Source organism: Cricetulus griseus, chromosome X, assembly GCF_003668045.3.
Source record: "Cricetulus griseus strain 17A/GY chromosome X, alternate assembly CriGri-PICRH-1.0, whole genome shotgun sequence".
NCBI lineage: Eukaryota > Metazoa > Chordata > Mammalia > Rodentia > Cricetidae > Cricetulus > Cricetulus griseus.
Genome location: NC_048604.1, coordinates 21,244,476 through 21,267,587, shown reverse-complemented (window position 1 = coordinate 21,267,587; position 23,112 = coordinate 21,244,476). Strand labels below are relative to the sequence as shown.

Genomic DNA, 23,112 nt, shown 5'->3' with positions numbered 1-23,112 from the left:
TGCAATACTTACTGGACTTTGTGGCAAGAGGCTACTGCTAGTCTCTTGAGTACTTGGAGGTCGACTTCCATTTTCCTCCAGTGGCAAAATACCCCTTCGATCCAGCACACTGCCAGAGACAGGAGAATTAATCAAGCACTTGGCAATCACTCTTCTACCAGTTCAGTCCCCATTGAACCTTGTTATGTACATTAGAAAGCACAAACATGCCTTTGGTAATCTGTCTTGGCCCTAGCACACATCTATGTTCCATTTACTCTTCCACAAACTAGAAGATGTCACATTAACCAGGGAACAAACAACTGAAGTAAGCAGCCCGTGACCTATGGCCTATGTAGCTATGGTGCCATGTGACAATTCCCAGGAAAACCTATTTGATATCAGTAAGTTCCATTCAGAAGAATGTTCAGAGCAGGCAAGAGGATGGGTTTAAGTAGTTCATCTTAAGAGCCCAGGGCAGTTTTGTTACTTGAGTACCTGGGGGGCAAGGGGCCACAAAGCACTTCACAGCAGTTCTTCACAATGTTGCCATGACTGTAGGGATTCTGCACGCGATTCTTCCCTGTCCATGATCCTTTGATCTGCAAGATAAAAGCCAGGGCTTACATTAAAAAGTTATGTTGGAGAACCACATGCAGCATGGGAGGATGAAAAGGTTCAAGAGGTGGATAATGGCAATAACTGTACAACAGTATGAAGATACCAAATGTCCCTGAACTATACACTTAAAAAGTTTATGATACTGGGCATAATGTCACACACCCTGTGATCCCAGAACTTGGGTGCTAGGCCAAGCTCCTCTACATATTGATCTCAAACTCCCACAAAAATAAATTAATAAAAAATGTAAAATGGTTAGGATGGTATGTATGTTTTATGTTGTATATCTTTTACTAAAATGATTGACAACAATAGGGGCCAGGAGGATTCCTCAGTGGGTAATGGCGCTTGCCACCAAGCCTGATGGTCTGAGTCATCAAGACTCACATGGTAGAAGGAGAGAACCAAGGTTTCCTGTGATATCACACAAGTTCAGTCTTGAATGCATATTCACACTAACTAATAAATTTAGTTTTAAAAAGAAATAAATAGTTGAACATGAAAACTATTTACGAGTAGGAAAAAGACAAATGAATATGTGGTCTTTGTATTTAAAATATAGTGTATATGCACACTCACAGAGACTGTGACAGTGCGCACAAGACCTGCAGAAAGTGCAAACCAGCCCAAAATGCCAGCACTGAGAGAAGGGGAGGTGGACACAATGTCCTCCCACTAACCAAAGACTTTTGCAATTGACAGCTGCTGGGAAAGGAAGTCCGTTTTCTCCAGTGAGTGGCACTGGATATAACAAGCACACTCCAGGGCAGGCTCCATGCCCAGGAGGAGTTAGCCAACACAAAGACTCTGCATTTTGTTTTTTGTGTTGTTTCAAAGTTTGACTTTGTTTTGATATCTTTTGTCTTATTTTTTAGTTTGTTTCGAATTTTGTTGTTTTGACTTTTTTCTTTCTTTTTAAGAGAGAGAAAAAGAACATGCCAGGTGGGTAGGGAGGTGGGGGAGATCTGGGAGAATTTGAGGGAGAAGAAGATGATCGAAATATATTGAATGAAAATTTTTAAATAAAAATCTATTTTAAAAATACAGCCTATGTGCAAACAAATAAGATCCAATCTAGACAAGTTTAGAAGACTATAAATCATATCTAGAAGGTAAAGTTACAAGAATTTATTTGTTCAACTATATTTTTCTCATTATCCATAATGAATGTGAATTGGTAATTCCTTAAAAGTAAATATTTATTGGGTGCAACTATCCTTCTCTATTCTAAATTTAGAAGCATCAATAGCCTTTTTTGTTGTTTGATTGTCTTTAAGATAAGGTCTAGTTATGTAGCTCATTCTGGTCTCTTTGTCACTATGTAGCTCAGAGTAAGTAGCCTTCAACTTGAGATCTTACTGTCTGAGTCTCTCTAGGAAGCATTGCCGTTATAGGAGAATTCCATCACCATAGGACTTCAACTAGCCTTTAAGGATCTATAAACAGTTAAAAGACATTGTGCCTCTCCAACTTTTCAACCTCTTCCTAATGTTCTACAGCTCCAAACACAGCTGTCTGCCTTCTCTTCTATACCTTAAATCTCCCAATCCAGGTTTCTTTCCCACTTGTATCAACCTTCCTGGCCCTGGAGACATGGTTTCCTAGAAGGTAACTAGAGAATGGGCATGGAGAGAAGAAAGAATATATAGCAAGATGAGAAAGTGGACTCACGTCTTCATTGGTTGTCTGGTTGAGAGCCACAAGGAAAGTGTGAAATCCAGTCAGGCCCACAACAGACCAGAGTGTGAAGAAGCAAATGAGGACTTCTAGAACAGTGAGGTTAGGTTAAGGAATGTTGAAGAACTCATACTAGGGGACTTGACACTTCAGCCCATATTCGTGATATCAGTTATACCTTCTTGGAACAAGTATCACAAAAAGCCAAATCATCTGAATATAACTATTAGATGAATTATAAACTTCACTGGATAGATCCTTTATGAAAGTTAATGTATTTCTGTTTATTCACTATGAATAAATCTCTAACATCTCTAAGTGTGTAGCAGTTTGTCATTGGCTCTTAGAAGAGGACATTTAGGAAGGTGCCAAAGCTAAACAATGTTGGACACCACTGCTAATGAAAATCTCACCAAAAACTAAACTTTATAAATGAAAAATCAGTGAGATGGAAACAAGATGTGGTTTATCCAAATCTCTTCTAAATCTCCTTTTCAGAAATGTAGCCACTGCACAAAATAAGCCTTCACTGAAACAGGAGGGCAGGGCTCCCAGCAAATAGCACAAAGGTGTATTAAGATAGAGGGTAGCCAACTAGAGGCATTAAAGCTGGAAGGACTCTCGAAGGAGAGGAGGCAGCCAAGAAAGAGGTGAGGGGCAAACCTCCCTTAAAGTCTTGACCATTTTCCATTCTAGTTGCTAACACTAGGACTACACTTGTTAATTTTAGGTTTTGGCATTCATTGATGTCTGGAAAACCAGATAGTAGGAGAACTGCAGGGAGAAAACATGCTGGCAAGCAGTTTCAGACAGCTTCACAGGGATAAACTGCCAGGGGAGGATATGTTCCAGGAGTTTCTTTCAGTGTCTCCAGGAAGCCAATTTTCAAGGATTCTGTGAAATTGGGAGGAGAGGCAGAAAGAAAAATTAGTGACTTTAGTCAAAACTATAAAAAGCCCCCTAGTATTCACTCACTTCCTCATCTCCCTGTCCTGTACTCTACTCTGGCAAGAGAGAAGGCCCCACTGGTGCAAGGGTAAAGTTTCCCCTTCACCTGCAAGCTTGTGTCTGAGTTCACATTCCCAACATACTCCAATGCAGGGCTAAGCACTGGACCAGAGCTGGGAGAAACCAAGCATTGGGTTCCACTTCCTTTTTCCATTTCCCAAATATGGACACATAGTGGGGCAGTAACAGACGAAAGAAACCGGAAGTACTCTGGAGGAACCTTCTTCTCATCTATGCCCATCCCTTGTGTGATGCCCAGCTTAGAGGTCCTCTCTTCTCAAGACCACTTGCTTAGCTCCAGTATTTCCTGTCCTTAGCTACTTGTGTGTGTGTGTGTGTGTGTGTGTGTGTGTGTGTGTGTGTGTGTGTGTGTGTGTGTGTGTGTGTGTGTGTACCCATGCAACCATAGGGGTGTACGCTGCCCAACTCTGGAGTATACCATGATCCACTAACAGGTAAAAGCCCTTCAACCACCCACAACAAAGGTACATCTTGCAACACAGAATGAGATGATGTGTAGAGGCAAATACATACCCAAACTTTTGTATCACTTCAGAACCTCCCAATACTCTGGATGAGGCTCAAGAATTAGGGGCCCATTCTCCCCAGCAGATGGCCAGAGAGAAGGTCAGAATACTTAGTCAACCAATGTGAGCTGAGATGTGTTACAGCTCAAGAACAGACATGGGTGCTCGCTTCTGTTTGCTCCTGGGTGTCTTCTTAGTGGCAAAAGGCCACCAGAAATCCAACTTCCCCTAAGCTACCCTCAAGCCTTTCCCCCACACCACTCTCACTCCAGTGACAGATTTTGCCCTGTATACTCACTGAGGGCCACGTAGACGATGTTAAAGGCGAAGACATAAATTGTAAGGAGGGAGAGAGAAAGAATGAAGAGGTAGAAGTAGCGGTAGTTCCTCTTTCCAACACAATTTCCCACCCAGGGGCAGTGATGGTCGAAGCGCTCTGTGGAAGAAAGAAAGTTCAATGCCAAACTCCAAACAGAAGCAGCCCCACCACCCACATAGTACCCAAGCCAAAGAGCTAAGCATAGTGGTGGACACCCTTAATCCCAGCACTTAGGAGGTAGAGGCAGGCACATCTCTAGGAGTTTGAGGCCAACCTAAAACTCAAGGTGTTGGACAAGACTGTGAGAAATTTTCTTAATCGTATTGTTTGGGGGCAGGAAGACTCGCCCTAAGTCTGGGCTACACCTTCTGATGGTAGCCTACAAAAAAAGGACATGGAAGAAGGAAGTTCTTGCTTTTTGACTGTTTATCCTCACTCTCACTGGCGAGTTCATCTATCCTGTTGCTTAGGCATTCCTTCACTGTTATCAATACCTACTTCTTCAGATTCCAACATAGACCAGGAGCTCTTTAGGAATCTTCTGGGACTCTAGCACCAGATTGAAACTGCTGAGACACTCAGAGTCATGGACTTAACAACTACTTACTGGATTCTTGGCCTTTTCATCAGGAGACAGCCACTGTTGGACTAACTAGACTGTAGCCTGTAAGCCACTCATATTTATATAATAATGTTATGTCTCCTTAGAGAATCCTGACTAAACACATCTTCACAACTACACTGGATGTCAGTTAAAAAATATTTTCTCACATTACAGGTCAAGAAACAAAGGCTTTGAACAGTCCAATAGTCAGGTTATTCTGTCAGTTAAGGGCAGAGGCATTGCTTATTTCAGTAAAATCTTAGCAGGTAGACTTACTAAATTCAGAAAATAAATTTGAAAAATGAATAGTATGAGTTTTTACCTGTATTTATTAAAAATATAAATTTACAATACACTTTCTTAAAACTGTATGGCATAGCTAATGAAACATCAACAACACAGAAATAGACTCCAGAACATGTAAGAATTTACTATCTAATAAACACACTATTATAAAAAGGAAGTATGATTTCATGAATATTTGTGAGACAATAGGCTAATTGATAGAAAATAATGTTACATTTTCTTCCTTCACACTATTTGCCAAAATAAATTCCAGATGGGTTAATCACTATAGGTAAAAACAAATTTAGATTAAAAAATAACTACAAAGACTACATATAGGACTTTCCAACCACATAAGTATTGCAACAAAACACAGAGGACAAAGAAAAATAGATTTTATTCGAGTGGCAGAGACAGGAGGATCTCTGTGAATTTAGGCCAGTCTGGCCTACATAGCAAGCTCCAGGACATTGAGGACTAAACAGAGAAACCCTGTGTCAAAAAATAAAAAAGTCCCTGACTTTTAAAAAAATTACTTTCTATACATTAAAAATACTAGAGAGCGAGTAAGATGGCTCAGTGGCAAAAGGCACCTGAGTTGGTTCCCCAGAGCTCACATAAAGGTAGGAGTGAATCGATCCACAGTGTTGTCCTCTGACCTTTACACACATGGCACGGCACACAAGCCACACACACACACCATTCTCTGTCTCTACAAATAATAAAAGGGAAAACTAAAGAGAAAAAACATACATGCCTGACTTTGTGAGAAATCTTTCTAAATCAATAATAAAAAAAAAAAACCCACTTCCTCAAGAAAAGTACAGAAGGCTACCAGAAATTTATTAAGGGAGAAGTTCTCTTTTGTTTTGTTTTGTTTTTTGCTGTTTTTTCAAGACGGGGTTTCTCTATGTAGCCCTGGCAGTCCTGGAGTTCTCTCTGTAGACTCAGTGGTCTGCCTGCCTCTGCCTCTTGAGAGCCAGGACTAAAGGCATGCGCCACCACCCAGCTTTGTTTTTGTTTTATAAGGCACTATCTCACTATGTAGTTAAACAGTGGGGCCTTAATTCAATAGGATTTGTGCCTTAAGAAGAGGATGAGACACTAAAAATGTGTGAACACCGGGAGGGGGGGTGAGAACAAGCAAGGAAGAAGTCATAGAAAGAGGCCTTCCCAGAGACTAACCCTTTGCCACCTTGATCTTGGATTTGCTAGTCTCCAGAACCATGAAATACATATATTCTGTTGATTAAGCAATCAAGTCTATAGGATTTTATTGTTATAACCCAAAAAAACATTCAGGTATATAGTCAGAAATGCACTTGCTGGATCATACACTAACACCATGTTAACTTTTGAGGATCTAGACAAATGTTTTCCACATTGGATACACAATATTACATTCCTACTAGAAATGGAAGGAGGTCCTACCTTCTCCACATTCTTAAGCATATATTATTTTGAAACATAGTCTTGCTATGTAGCCCAAGTTGGCCTTGAACACACAATCTTCCTGCCTTAACCTCCCAAGTGCTAAAGTTACAAGTATATACAACCACACCTAACTGAGCTCAATAACTTTTAAGTATTATAATAATACTTAATATAATAATATAATAAGAGATAATAACATCCATGATAGGAGACTGACTAAATAAACTAGAATATAACCTTATGATAGATTAAGCCACTAAAATAATTTTAAAGATGTAGAAAAAGAGCTCAGTATATAATTTTAAGAAACAAAAGCAAAGCTGAACTTCACCTTAATCCCACTCTTGGGAGACAGACAGGTGAGTTTAGGACAGCCTGGTCTACAGACAGGGCTACATGGTGAGACTGTCTAAAACAAAACAAAAACAACAAAAGACAAGTTCAAGATCAAAAACTCTTATCAGGAGTTAGAGATGGCTTAGTGAGTAAGAGCACTTGCTGCTCTTACAGAGGACAGGGTTCAATTCCCAGCACCTACATGGTGGCTCACAACCATCAGTCACTTTAGGTGCAAATCTGACACTCACACTCTCTTCTGACTTCTGCAGGCAACAGACACACACATGATGCATATATAACATTCAGGCAGGTGCATATATAACATTTAATATACATTAAAAATTAAATATGAGCCGGGCGTTGGTGGCACACGCCTTTAATCCCAGCACTCGGGAGGCAGAGGCAGGCGGATCTCTGTGAGTTCGAGGCTAGCCTGGTCTCCAGAGCGAGTGCCAGGATAGGCTCCAAAGCTACACAGAGAAACCCTGTCTCAAAAAACCAAAAATAAATAAATAAATATGAAAAAATTAAATATGTAAAAAAAAAAACTCTTAACAAGTTGAGGAGATGGCTCAGTCTGTAAAGCATGAGGACCTGATCTTGGGTCCCTGGCACTCACACAAAACACTAGACATGGCACAGAGAGAAGGCTCAGTGATTACTAGCATTTGTTCTTGCAGAGGACCTGGGTTCAGTTCCTATGACCCATATGGTGGCTCACAACCATCTTTAACGTCACATCTAAGGAGATCCAATGTTTTCTTCTAACTTCCACGAGCACCAAGTATGCACATGGTGCACATACATGCAGGAAAAAGCTCATACACATAAAATACAATAAATCGAAAACAAAACATTAGGCATGGTGGAGACATGCTTGTAATCCTAGAGGCAGAGACAGGAAAATCCCTGGGGCTCCTTGGCAAGTGAGTTTAGCAGACTCTATGATCTCCAAGTTCAATGAGACATCCTGTCTCAAAAACTAAGTTGGGGGAGGAATCATCAAGATGGTTCAGATGACAAAAGCATTTGCTTTGTAAACAAATCAACCTCAGGTGAATTCATGAGAATGACTTAAAGGTGGAAGGAACCACATTAAATTGCACTCTGGAACATAAACACAAATAAATATCACACACACACACACACACACACACACACACACACACACACACACACACAATTAAATTTAAACTAAAGTGGGGAAAGCAATTGAGGAAGACATCCAATGTTGACCTTTACCCTCCAACAGCACACACACACACACACACACACACACACACACACACACACACACACACACACACACACACACACACACTCACTCATACTCACACACAGGAACATACACACAACCCCAAAATAAAATAAAATAAACCTGTTATATGTGGAGCAGCCAGAGAATTAGTGTAGCGATTCCTCAGAAAACTAAAAATAAAACTACCATAATAGTCAGCGATAGCCCTGGGTATATACCCAAAAGAATGTAATCTAACCTTCACGGAGATACTTGCACATCAGTGTTTACTGCTGCAGTACTCACAATAGCCAAGATAAGGGAACCAGTCTACAAGCCCATCAACAGATGAATAAATATGCTATACATACAACAATCAATTTTTATTCAGCTGTAAAGAAGAATGAAATTAAGTCATTTTCAGGAAAATAGATGGAACTGGAGATGATTATGCTAAATAAAATAAGCCAGAGTCAGGTAAATGCTACATATTTTCTCTTATATGCAGAATCAATTCCTGGGTGTGTGTGTGTGTGTGTGTGTGTGTGTGTGTGTGTGTGTGGTGTGTGTGTGTGTATGAGAGAGAGAGAGAGAGAGAAGCAGAAAGATAACTAATGGGGAAACAAAGAAGTTGAACAGGAGTTATTGGGGCAAATATGAGCAAAGTACAATAAAATGTCATAATGAAACCTATTATTTTGTACAAAAACTAAAAGAAATAAAGACAGGAGATGTAACCTGTGGTAAACTTCTAGCTTAGCATGTGTGAGGACCTGGTTCAATACCCAATACCATAAAAATTTAATTCAGAAATTAAAAATCTCATATTATATAATGTCTTGTTTTATAAACAAAGAAATTAGAACAAAATACAGCAAAATAGAGTCTGAATTTAAAATTGAGTTTTATTTATATTTTTAGACCACCCATATTTTCTAACACGTTGCATATTACTTAACAAAGGAGTTGAGGGCTGGAAAGATGACTCAGTGATTAAGAGCACCTTCTGCTCTTCCAAAGAACCTGAGTTCAATTCCCAGCACCTATAATAACATCTCACAACTATCTAGAACTCCAGTTCTAGGGGATGCAACACCCTCTTCCGGCCTGTGAGTACTAGGCACACAAGTGATGCACAGAAATACATATGTACAGGCAAAACATCCATACAAGTAAGATAAAATAAAAATAAGTTAAAGGATGCTGGAGTGATAGCTTGGTCATCAAGTGTTTGCTGTGTAAGAATGAGGACCAGAGTTAGACACCCTCTGGACTCATATAAAAAATATAAGGCATGGTAGCACATACTTATAACCCCAGCACTAGAGAGGCAGAAACCAGGGGATCCCTGGTCTGACTGGCCAGCCAGGATAACCTAATTTGGTAAGTCATAGATCCCAGACAGAGAGCCTGTCTCTAAAACAGGGAGGAATGCCACTCAAAGTTGTCCTCTGGCTCATAGGCATGTGCAGCCACATACACATGAACATACACATAAACACCTCTAAGGGCAAGGGGGGGCTAGTTTGTGAAGAACAGTGAGCTGTGTGCTAATCAAAACTAAGACTATAAGAGTAGCACACAACCTTACTAAAGGGTTACAATATATGTTTTTTTTCAAAAGGAAGAAATGTATAAAGAAAACTGTCATGCTCAAGCAGTAAGCATCATGCCTAGAATTATATAGATTCATTTTAAGCAAACTTGCCCTATAAAAACCTTGAGAAAAATGTAAATTTATACAGAACCATGTTTTACCATATTTTTAGTGTTGCTCTCAACTTGGTTAGAGAAGCTTCCTCCAGCCCCCATCCCCCCACCACCACGTGGCAGGGGTCAATGCAGACACTCAGAACTGATCAAAGTGCTCAGAATAAGTGACTATTGAGCCTCGTCATACATGAGACAACTATATTGAGCCCACTAAGGCTCAGAGAACATCATGGAAGAGGGAGAAAGAGGAAAGAGAAGAGTACAAGAGCCGGAGGATTTGGAATGCTGTTTTCGGAACATGACAGGAGCCACTGTACTCATGAACAGGCAGCTTCTATGGTTACCTGCACCAGATCAAGCCAGTCAATTCCAGCATGGATGAAGGAGGGGCTCAGGAGGCTCCACCTTGAGTGGAGGAGCTATCAGCAATTGACGGCTGCTGCGGCCGAGAGTTGTTTTTTCCTTTAGCGGTACGGTTGCCAGATAATAAATGGCCCCATACCTACGAACATGCGGGCAGCACTAATTGGATTCAGTGGGTTTTAAAGACTGAAAAGAGGAGGGCATGAATTTGAGAGAGGCGTGTGTTGGGGATTCTGGGGAAGGCCATATCATGGAATTGTCAAGAAAAGAATCCAGTTTTAAGACTTATCTCTCTGGTTATTAGTAGAGGTGGACATAGTCTCACATCAGTTAGATAATTAAATTTCCTGTTTTATGAACTGTCCATATTTCTCATAGAACATCATTGCTTTTTTTTTTTTTTGGTTTTCTTGAGACAGGGTTTCTCTGTGCAACAGCCCTAGCTGTCCTGGAACTAGCTCTGTAGACCAGGCTGGCCTAGGAGGACGAGACATGCAGATCTATGTGAGTTCTAGCACAGCCTGGTCTACATAGAAAGCTTCAGGATACAGAGAGACCCTGTCTCAAAATATCAACTTGTATGATTTTTTTAATTTTTTTCACTGTGTTTGCCTACATGCATGTCTGCAGCACAAGCATGCCTAGTACCCACAGAAACTAGAAGAGGGTGTCAGATGCCCTGGAACTAAAGTTACAGATGCCATCATGTGGGTGCTGGGAATTGAACCTGGGTCCTCTGGAAAAGCAGCCAGGGCTATTAACCACTAAGCCATTTCCAACCCCTTGTATGAGTTCTTTTTTCCTTCCTTCCTTCCTTCCTTCCTTCCTTCCTTCCTTCCTTTCTTTCTTTCTTCTGTTTTTTTTTTTTTAAACATGGCTTCTCTATGTAGTCCTAGCTGTCCTAGAACTCGATTTGTAGACCAGGCTGGCCTCAAACTCACAGAGATCCACCCACCTCTGCATCCTGAGTGCTGGGATTAAAGTCATGCGCCACCACACTGGCTGTATGAGTTCCTTATATTTAAGAACATTAATAAAGATAGGGAATTCGTCATGAAACCTTCATATCACACTTTAAATATTGTTTGTAATCCATTTAAAATTAGTCTTGATTTATAAAATCTAACTCACATATCAATTTGCACCATATAAAAGAATATATATCTCCCCAAACTGTGCCAGAAGAATTGGCTAGTGGAAGAAAGCAAGGTTCTCGGACATGGTATAGAGCATACAGGATGTTAGAATCACATCAGTGACAACAGCAGTGTGACGTATGTATCTATCAACGAGCACTTTTATTGTCTGTGTATGATCTTCCCCAGAGTTCATCACAAAGTAGGAGGTATGTCTAAGACTCATATATGCAGATGGCAACATAGACTTTGTATTCTGCACACCTACACACATAAGTAAGAGCAAAGACATAAGAAAAAAAGATGAAGGCTTGGACATCAGACCTGATAAAACATCATCTCATGCCAATTACACAAACTTATACAAAGGCACTCCACTGTCAACATCAGCAAAATGGGGATGATACTGTTTCCTAGGGGTTGCTATGAGCCTTAAATGAGAGAAAGGGCAAGCACTCAGCCCAGGGACTAGTACATAGTGGGAACCCAAAGAAGACCACTTTTGCCATAGGCCTTCCTCAATATTTCCCTCTAGTGAACAACAATATTCTCCTTCTTTGTAAAGTGAGCCACACCTGAAATGGATCCAGTAGAGAAAAACTGAGATTTCTCAAACAGGTATCATTTCCCACTTATCAAAGAGATTTTTTAGACCAGATCTCCGTAAGTACGCTGAGCTGCTGTTTGCTGTTGTGCAGGAGCTTTTCTCCTCTCTAAACCTACCTGGCTTCTCATCTGAATCGGTCTTCTCATCCCCATTGAATTTCCCCAAGAACTATTGGTCACTCCCTGTGAGACCCCTTGTTCAACTGAGCCTATCCCTCATCTCCTTGGTTTTACTCACCCACACAGTTGTCACAGATGCTACAATGGGAGGCCCGGGGAGGCCGGAAGATCTTGCATGTGTAACAGTATTTCAGTTTCACAATCTGGTTGTTTATCTGGAAATTCTTAATACGAGGAGGTGGTCGCTGGCCCTGTGGCACCGCACCATTGGTGGCTTCTGTAAGTCAGTAAAACAGCTTTAATTCAGTGCTATCCTTTGTTTGAGTCTAAAGTCTCAGCACCTGCCCAAAAGTTATAGAGACCATGAAAGGTAAAGGCTCCTCTTTTCCAGGCAAGTGCTACTAGACTGGAATTTCAACATCACACCACTTCCCCGACATGTATACTAAATTTCATATAATTTTTAAATGTGATGTACATGTAAAAGGTGTTACTTTAAGGATATCGGGTCTAGGAGGCAGGTTGATTACAAATATAAAAAGAAAAATGCCAAGAATCTGAAATGAAAGCATCTAACTTGACTAATCATCAGAGAGATGAAATTAAAATATAGTCTGGCATGTTGGTCACATGGCTTGAATCCTAGCACTCAGGAGGCAGAGGAAAGCAGATCTCCAAGGCCAACTTGTTGTATATAACAAGTTCCAGGCCAGCCAAAGCTATCTAGTGAGACCCTAGGTCAAAAAACTATTAAAGCACAATAGTATTTCTACATATTATAATTAACAAATATTAAAATGAAGATAAATACCCAGTGTACCCAGAAAAGTTCAAACTTCTATCTTACCAGGGAGCCATACATTAGCAGCTACCATAATTTTAAATGTATATGCTCTTAGCCTAGTAATTCTACTAGAAAAATTTAAAGAGAACTACAAACATGGTTATGCCGGAGTATTTTAATAGTGTCCTTTTTAATAGTGAAAACTGCCAGCATAGCAGCACACGCCTGCTATCAAAAGCATGCAGAAGGTATAAGCAGTAGGATCAGGAATTTAAGCAAAGACTTGGGTACACAGCACATTAGCGACCAGCCTGGGCTACATGAGACCCTATCTCAAAACAAAACAAAACAACAATGTCTAGAGGGGAAGAACATGTTCAAAGGACATTATATACTGATATGAAAGTGTCTTTGTGAAACCTAGTGCCATATAGAATTAATATATGCCAATTCAAATAATAATTCAAGGGCCTGGAGAGATGGCTCCTCAGTTAAGAACATTTGCTGTTCTTGCAGAGGGCTCGGCTTCAGTTCCCAGCACTGAAATGGAAGCTCACAAGTGCTTGAAACTCCAGTTCCAGGGATCCAATGTCCTCTTCTGCCTCTATGGGCACTGCATGCACACGGTGTGCTTACATACATGGAGGCAAAACATCTATACACACAAAATAAAAATAAACACATCTTTATAGTGAGACAGCTCAGCCGCTAAGGCATTTGCAGCCAAGCCTAAGGGCCTGAGTTTGGGTCCTAGTGAAAGATAGAACTGACTCCTGAAAGTTGTCTTCTGACCTATACACACGCACACACCATGATGCATGCAGTTCCTACCTCCAAATAAATAAGTAGAATAAAAATAATAAAAACATGTTAAAATAAATCATTTTTAAAGAGGAGGTAAACTGGGGCTGCAAATAATGGCTCAGAGATTAAGAGCAATGACTGCTCTTCCCGAGGACTAGGGTTCAATTCCCAGCATCCACATGGCAGCTCACAACTGTCTGTAACTCTAAGATCTGACACCCTCACACAGACATACCTCACACAGGCAGGCAGAACACCAATGGAAATATTTTATAAATTTATTTATAAAATTTATATTATAAATTTATTTATTTATAAATTTTTTACAAATTTTATAAAAGGGGGTAAACCAAAAGTATTAAGACAACTATATCAATACTAAAGAGGAAAAAGAAACAAAAATACACTAAAATATTCCTACGGTAGGTTGTTTTAAATATCTGCTATTTCCCTTAACCAAACTCTTAAGGAGCCCTTAATTACCAGGACAGAGGGTATGGACCCTTAGAGCCACTTTGCTTATTGCCAAACTGCTTCCCAGACAGGCTGTATGACTTTGCATGCCTATCCAGCCACAGCATATGAGAGTCCCAGGCTCATTGCACCTTTGCCACAAAGTATAGTTCTAAAGACAGAATATTTGTCAATTCACTTTGATTTTAAAAATATCTGCCATATGGAACATTTTACCTTTTTGGCAGAGTGGGGTAGGTGCTGTGAAATCAAACAATAACAGTGTGCTACAAGTCCTAAGAAGATGAGGCTAGCTATTCATGATGATGTAAGTGCCAGCATGCCATTTTAATTCTTATGGACATATGCTTTACAGTAGGGTGTGGGGGGCACAGAGTTCATGGCGGAATCCAGGGGAGGCATGGGGGTAGAACATGGGGTACTTCACAGCCAGATAAAGGTTAGTTGCGAGTACTACTTTTTCCTCTGAAAGATGGACTCATCTTTCAGAGCTCCTTTCTCATTCACGTGTAGATTCTGCCTCTGTCACCAAAACCTGTCTCTGCTTTATGCTTCCTATTCTCACCCTCACCTCACCCCATGCACTTTTAGCTCAGACATGTGCAAACCATTTTGTCTTTGGCTCAACTAAAACTGGCTGAGTTCTTCCAAAAATAAATATACTATAAAAGTAGGGGGAAAACAGTTCAAATAAACAAACACAAAAGTGTGGTGCCCTTCAAAGCAACATCAAAGAACTAAAGGCTAGCCACAGGCTGGCACTCTACTAACATGGATATTTAGCACTACAAGTTCTAGGTCACAGAGCAGTGGATACAGCTCAGTAGTAGGGCATGTGCCTAGCACACCCAGTGGACTGGGTTCAACCCCCAGAACCCAGGGGCAAAGAGGTGCCAAAACAAGTCCTGGCTCTCTTTTTTCTGTTCTTACCTTGTTTTTAAGTGGACTCAAGCTACTGTCAAAACAAAATTGAGAAACACATAACCACTGCTGCTGAGCTGCTGGGTTCCCACTTGCTCCTAGTACTGGCATCATTGACTTTTTCACAGTGGGAATTCCCAGGACACCCCCTTTCTAGCCCTGGGATGTTCTGTTTCAATTCACAAAGCCCTCATGGCTCCAAGTAGTGTTACATTTCAGTCTCAGGGTTACAAACTGTAAATTCTGAGCCTGAAATTGCTTCCTTTACTTCTCTGAGTGGTTCCTGGCGCCATGGTTTCCCCTTCTCACTTCATGTGACCCTCTAAAGTAGGAATTTTTGGTCACTGACCCAAGAATGAACTTCAGAAGATCTATGACATTACATCCAAAGTTATATGTATATGCAAAAAAAGAACATTTTATGGAAAGACGGTATGCAGCTTCCCTCAACAAACAGATGTCTGCTGGCCTCCTCCAAAAATGGAAAAGACTCTCTTTGGCAACAATTCAGCCAGACCTTGGCAACAAACACTTTTTTCAATGCAACCCAACATTCTGAAAAAAGAAAGCTTGTGGCTTTATAGGCTTACTGCACCTGTCTTACTGAATTCATAGGTGGTCATTTAGGAGCTCAGACAGAAAAAAGCTGGAATAGTAGTCTGAATCTGTGACTATGATGATTCCACTCCCCTACCCAACAGGGCCACCCACTGTATAACAACTTGCCAACTGGTTGCAAGACTCACCTATTTCCATTTCTATGAAAGCTGCTTCATCTGGTAGTGCTCTAGGAATCACTCCAGGGTCACTGAAACTGGTCCTCAACAGTGTGGCCATAGAGAAAAGAAAGAGCATGGCAGCAAACACAGGAATGGCAGGAGACAGCTGAACAGCCAGGTAGCGACACCTGAAGAAAGAAAGCAACTTAACATTGAATTATATTGCAACCATGTCAATCTGGTCTCCACGACAAGAACAGCAGATCTCCAGGGCAAAGACTATGTTATTTACTTCCTCTGAATATTCCAAACACTTAAGATGTGATTCTGAACACAATGTAACCTAAATACATACTTAATAGATTGAGGTTACCTATGACATATAAAAACAATCTCAAGGGAAGGAACTCCCGTATGCCTAAGATAACCTATGCCTCTTATAACTCACGCTTCTTATCAGGCCTCTAGGAACATTTTGTCTGCACCAAGAAAGACTGACACTGGCTGTGGACAGAGAAGTAAGAGCCTGGACTTGTAAGCACCATAGGGTATTTTGCTCTGGGGATATTACAGAGCTTTTCATATCCACTCATCTGGCCTTAGGATTGAGCTTGATGAGGAGGAGAAAAAAATAGGATCAATCAGGAAGCAGGCTCACAGTGGCACACAGAGGATATCTCAGCATGCTTTATGACCAGTGAAAAGCTTCCAGGCTGCTGATTGACTCTAACATTCATTCCTTTTGTCTCCTCAAATAGCTCAGCTAGTGGGTGATGAATGACCATCAGCAATGGAATAAGAAAACTCCTTAACACTACTTTCCCAACACCATGTCCATTTCTGTCTTTCCTCATAATGTACCTTTTCCTCTCCATATCCCAAATGAACTTACCTTTCAGGTCCTAGAAATATCACTGCCACCATGGCAACTACAATTTACCATATACCAGACACTGTGCTAACTACTTTAGATACCCTATTTCATCCATTTCTCTCACCAAAGCTACAAGGTAGTGGACCCCTTACATTTATTGATAGATGAAGAATTTGGAACTTAATGAAGTCTCATCTCCTCCTAAAGGCCTATGGGAAGTAGCTTTACTGTGAGAGCCCTGCATTATTTCTTAGCTCTTTATCAGTATGTTGATTTCACCTCTCTCAACTTGACTTCTTTTTTTGTTTTTTGTTGTTTTTTTTTTCCAAGACAGCGTTTCTCTGTGGCTTTGGAGGCTGTCCTGGAATTAGCTCTTGTAGACCAGGCTGGTCTCAAACTCACAGAGATCCACCTGCCTCTGCCTCCCGAGTGCTGGGATTAAAGGCATGCGCCACCAATGCCCAGCTCAACTTGACTTCTTAAGAGCAATAAACTCATCTCATAGGACCTTGGATTCAAATTCTGATTCTACCAACTCCCAACTGGGTGATAGCTGATATCAGTCTCCTGGTCTGTAAAATGGGGATAGTAGTAGTATTTTGTAGGGTCACTGTGTAGATCAGATGCACTAGTATAAAAAGTGCTTAAAGGATACTTGATGCATAATAGACACTAAATAAATGACCTCTATTAACATTAGCATCTGATTGTATATTTGCTAGATCTTCATTCGAGTAAGGGAACAAAGAAGCCATCAATAAATACTTGTTGATCTGAACTGACTATCAAACCGAATGAATGAGAATACGGGATGAGCATTATCACTGACCTATTTTTATCCACCTCCTCCGGAGGCACATTTCTCCTTGAAAACAGAGATCATCACTGGAGGCAAACTATAAGTGGATGAGCAAGGAGCAGAGGGAGAGCAGAGAAAGTAAGCTGAGGGAAAAGCTTACTTCATCAGCATGGAGAGTAAGCAAACTGCAGTCTATTCAGGGCAAATGTTTAACTCCAGGCTGTATGTTTGCTCTAGTCACAGAACAACCCCCATGAGATGCTCCCCCGCCTGTCCTCCACAATAAAAATGTACAGGATGTGGGGGTGGGGGTGAACTCACTGTTATATTAGACTAGTGTTTATAACGAAAAGGAGCATATGTATTGAACCTGCAAAATGATTTCAGTGGCCTTTTGTTCATTTTAAAAAATAATTTGCGGTCTTAGTTTTCTTACTAACAATTTGCTTCCTTCTTCTAAAAGTCAAAAGGGCATAGGGGGAGCACATCAAGAACTGAATGACCTGGCAAATGGGTCAGTTAACTAAGGGTCATGCATATTACTAGTTTGTAGACTACTTTCTTTTCCATTCCTTCCTGCGCAGGAACACATAATCAAAAAGTAAATTCAGACACAAAGCCATCCCCACTTGCCGAAGACCCAAAGGACACAGGAGAATCATGAAGCCATATATCATGGGCAAGTCAAGTGCAATCACTACACTAACAGAAAACAGATTTCTTCCTAGTCATTGATCATCTGTAAGATCTCTCTTCAAAACAAGCAATGTCTCGAGGACTAACTAACTGCTCTGAGTCTAGTCTCCAATCAACACGGAACAGGGAAATCTCGTGGGACCCCACCCATAAACAAAGAACTAGAGGCAACTAAGGAATGCTAACAGCAGGAGAAATAGCCCCCACCCCAGGAAAGACTCCTCTAATTGCCCAGGGTAGAGAGCCCTCTATCCAACACTAAACAGACTGAACAAGGTGTGTGTGTGTGTGTGTGTGTGTGTGTGTGTGTGTGTGTGTGTGTGTTGTGTATGTGTATGATAACTAAATAAAAAGAGGCCATAACTTCTAGAGGGAGCAAGGGGATGGCTCATGGAAGGAGCTGGAAGGAAGAAAGGGAAGGGGAAAATGATGTAATTATATTTTTAAAGTTTTAACACAGCAGAACTATCTGGTTATTTACCAAAAAGGAGGTTGTTTCTTTTAAGATTTATTTATTTGTATTTCATGTGTGTTTTGCATGCATGTAGATATATGCACTGTGTGTATGTTTGGCTCCCTCGGAGGGTGTTGGATCCCTGGAACCAGAGTTATAGATATTTGTGAGCCACCATATGGGTACTGGGAACCAAACCCAGGTCCTCTGCAAGAGCAGAAAGTAATTTTAATTACTGAGCCATCTCATCAGCCCCATTTCTTTTTATTTAAGAGAAAAGATAAGGAGCTAGTAAAACAACAACCAAAGGAAAATATCAGATCAATGCTAGCCCTTGCAAAGAAGGACTCAAGCTTAACTAAGTCCAATTCCAACACCTGCTGTAGACTAGACAAAAGACAACTTCGATCTAAATTATACTACACCATCAAGGATAAAGATCTCTGTAGTCTCCATACAGACTATCTTCTGCACCTGCTAAAACAATACACTCTGTATGTCAACAAACACACAACAGGCTCATTGTATTATTCTCTTCCAGAGACGAGGCTACTGGCAGTCAGTTGTCCCTAGTAAGAGGGCGTGGTTAGAAAGGCAGATGGGGGACCAGCAAGCCTTTCTACTCCAAGTAAGACAAAGTGTCAAAACTAAGACTATTGTGAACTACAACCTACGGTGTCTCTCTCCTAACTAAATATATTTAAATAAAAACAGCATCCTAAGCAAGGAACAGTACTGTATGCCGGTAGACCCAGTTACTCAAGAAGCTAAACCAGGAGAACTACTCGTGTTCATGAGTTCAAGACTACCCTACACAATACAGAAAAAGACATGTAAAAAAAAAAAAAACTCCCTCAATGCGGAGAGGTTGGGAATATATTGGTCAAAGGCCACATAATTTCAGTAAGGAAGAATAGATTCAAGAGTCACCACACATAATAGTGACTATAATTAATAGCAATACTTGAAAATGGTTCAAATTAGATTTTAAATGTTCTCTCCACAAGAAAAGGTAAGTATATGAAATGCTATATATGTTAAGGAGCTTCATTTAAACCATTCTACAACATATACATGCATCAAAATAGGTTGTTCACTATAAATAGTTTGTACTTTCCACTTGACAAACATTTGGACCTTATTTTAGTTCCATGACTGCAATAAGCTGGAAGCCTTCTGTGACAGGAATAAGCTACACGAAAATTTAGTAGTAATTCCCCAAAGTCAAGGTAACTTCAAACTTCACTAATTTGTCTTAAAGAAATATTTGATCTGTCATCTATAAATACAAACTAATTGATTTTTAAACTCCCTCCTACTTTCCATCTATATCATTTCTTGGAATAATGATATCCATACTCTCGTGGAAACAGAAGTCTCTTGTCTTCCAAGTACTAGGAGCCTTCCTCCTTCCAGGGGTTAGAAGTCCCTGTTCTTACTTTATAAATAAGCCATGTGCCCAGTAAGCATTCACTTCTGATACCTGGAAGGGTATTATCATTTCAAAACTATCCTCTCCCAACTCCTTGGCTGACCTCAGGCTTCCCTAGCTGGGCTAGTATACTGGATTCCCAAAAGTTCCCATGAGCCACATGCTGGTACTGACCAGCAGTATCCAGCAGTGCCAGGCTAGGCTAGTGAATCATGCTCCAGGCCCCACCCCCAGCATGCTAGTTCATTGGAGGAATGACAGTAATGGCACAGACTTCAATTCACTTGAAAAAAATCTCAAAATAGATTCATGAGTGGAGCTGGTAAGAGACCAAATAGATTCTATGTTGGGGCTCTGCCTCACAGACTGCAATCTTGGATTGTTCTATATAACACTCTGCCTCTAAGTCCCTAATAGCTTTCTTCCTGCATTTTTAATGCTTTGTGCGTTTTTTATCAGTACAATCAATAAGCCAACAAGAATTTATTGGTCTAACAACTGAAGAACAAGAAAAAATAGGAGCTAATTTTGTTGGGGAAAACATAACTAACATATGAAACAGCTAAAGCATAAGATGAGACCAATAATCAAGTGTTAGAATGGTGATTCAGACTCTCTGGACTGTAAGTGGTCAGGAAAAAGCTCTCTTGGGAAGCTGGTGGCTGTTGAAACTGTTCCAATAACAGCTGTTAAGGATGGCTTCAAGGAAGAGCTGTGCTTTTAACAGCAAGAAGGGCCTAAGGATCTGAGCCCAGTGATGCCCTCTGATCCAACATGATAGAAATAACACGTTTTAATTCCTCCTAGATATGGGTGGATAGTTGTCTCCTTATTTACTACTTGCCTGGCATACACTGAATGTTTCTGTTTCCACAAATCCTAACCCCTGATTCAATAGCATCTGCAGGTGGGGTGGAGCTCTTGGTAAATAATTATGTCACCTAAGTCTGCATCTTCTCAAATGAGATTAATGACTCATATCAACAAGAGCCCCCTTGCCTTTCTATGCTTTGAGAAGACTGCAAGAAAACAGCCACATATATAAGCTATGAAATAGGTCCTTACCAGACCCTAATTCTACCAGTACTTTGACCTAAAGCTCTATAGCCTCTAGATTGGAAGACACGGGTTTCTGTTGTTGAGAAAACATAGTCTATAGTAGTGTGATGGCAGCCCCAAAAGGCTAGCAAGACTGTACCTCTAGAGAAAAATAACCATGCAGAACTACCACCAGAACACAGTTTCAAGGTTATCATAGCTATTCTGAGTCTGCTGAAAGGGAAGAAGTCACTTTTAACACTAAAAACTTAATTGAAAATTAACCTCCAGACATTTTGCTACATAAAGGTCAGAGGAAAATGCATAACCCTCTTTTGCTTCAGTAAAAATGGAGAAATTTCAACAAAGAAGCATTTTTCTATTATGTGGTGATAAAAATTCTTTTGGGGGGAGATACATAATCTATACCCAGGTAAATCTACTCAGTAATTGCCAAATGTTAGTTGTGATGTCAATTTTTAAACTTCAGTCATAGTATACCCCTGCTTAACAACTTCATACTACTGCCAACTGTGACCACAGACCAGTATTCCAAGGCCTTCCATTAACTGGCCTTATCTAATCATCACAAGGCTCCTGTCTTCTCATTGCTCCATTTCAGAAACATCCCACTAATTACACCGAATTACCTAGCTTCCTGATTTGGCAAGAGGCACAAGGTGCCTCCTTTGTTCATTCTCAAACAATACTAGCTCTGACATCTCTGATGAGGGAGACTTCTGAGATCTTCTCTCAGTAAGCAGCTCAGCTCATGTCAGATTGCTGGGAATATCTTTGTTCTTTGTGCTCATCTTTTCCAAAACAGAGAATTGCATACTTAATTAAGTTTCATTCTAAACTGGTATGGTGGCTCAAGGCCACTATCCCAGCACTCAAGAGACTGGGACAAGAAAGATCACAGATTAAAGGCCAGCATAGGTTACCTAGAAAGTTGCAGGCCAGGCTGGGCAAAGTAGACCCTTACTAAAACAAACCAACACACAAACAAATGACTCACTCTCATTCTTGGCTATAGTCCTATATAATTGGGAAGCTAAAGTAAGAGGGTCACGTGGGTTCAAAGCCATTTGAACAACATAAAGAGATTGCCATCTCAAGAAAAGAAAGACTATAATCGTCTGGGGATATAGGAATGAAGCTCAATAGGAGGACACTTGTAAGGCCTTGGGTGGGATAGAAAAAAACAATATTCATCTAGATGAAATTTCAAATATTTTAAAAGAAGATTGACAGTAAGTAAGTCATTACCACAAAAGATGGTAGAGAGATTAAAACCATACAGAGAAATTCTGAATGACAGAACCATTAAGAATTATTAAAGGAAATAAAATTGTTTGAGAGACTCATCTTCAAAGAACATGCATTATCAAGAGTTACAGCTGAGGATGTAGCTCAGTTTCTATCCTGCTTGTCTAGCATCCAAGATGCCTGAGGTTCTATCCTTAGCGCCACATAAAACCAGACACAGTGACACATGCCGGCAATCCTAGCACTCAAGAGATAGAGAAAGGAAGATCAAGAGTTCAAAGTCATCCCCAGTTATACAGTGCATCTGAAGCTAACCAAAGCTACATGAGACCTTGTCTCAAAAAAGGAAAAAGTTTAGTTTAGCTACGAACTGTAGTAGACTGATATCAAAGAGGCCATGGGCCATTATAGCATTCTAAAACTTCCATTGGGTTGGTCAAGTACAGAACAGCTCTAACTCACATAAAGTGCAAGACTGACCTTCACAGAGCAACTCCTAAAAGAACATTCCCTTGGTCAGAGATCATGATAGTCACCTTTACCTCTTCTCAGTCTCAGTGAAGGATGCTCTTCAGAATAGGCAGTAGATTTCTACCATGTCAAAGTGTGGCTATGGTCTCTGTAGTTCTGTATTTTCTTAAGCCTGGTTAACTGTTATAAGATCTGTTTTTTTTCTGAGTCATGAGCACCCACAGAGTGTCTAGGTAAGGAGCACACCTTGCTCAATTTTTCTCCCAGCAATTTTCATCCTGGTATCCAGACCTAAGAGTGACAACAGAGGCAATGGTCCTCCATGAACTCACAAAGCATCTTACATTTTAAGTGCTCACTGAGAGATAGGCCACTGTGCTCCTTTGAGAATGCCATGCCAGAATGCTGT

At 40.5% G+C, this 23,112-nt stretch overlaps 1 protein-coding gene across 1 annotated transcript in view; it reads right to left on the bottom strand.

Moving 5' to 3' along the window:
• The window catches only part of Zdhhc9 (zinc finger DHHC-type palmitoyltransferase 9), a 35,497-nt gene that overhangs the window by 5,460 nt on the left and 6,925 nt on the right, over window positions 1-23,112 (bottom strand). The window contains exons 3-9 of the mRNA XM_027433539.2: window positions 15,698-15,858; window positions 12,087-12,245; window positions 4,111-4,248; window positions 3,123-3,171; window positions 2,272-2,374; window positions 478-581; window positions 13-109 (exon numbers count right to left, since the gene is read on the bottom strand). Of these exons, the coding sequence (XP_027289340.1) occupies window positions 13-109; window positions 478-581; window positions 2,272-2,374; window positions 3,123-3,171; window positions 4,111-4,248; window positions 12,087-12,245; window positions 15,698-15,858 (811 nt within the window). The remainder of the gene's footprint in view (window positions 1-12; window positions 110-477; window positions 582-2,271; window positions 2,375-3,122; window positions 3,172-4,110; window positions 4,249-12,086; window positions 12,246-15,697; window positions 15,859-23,112) is intronic.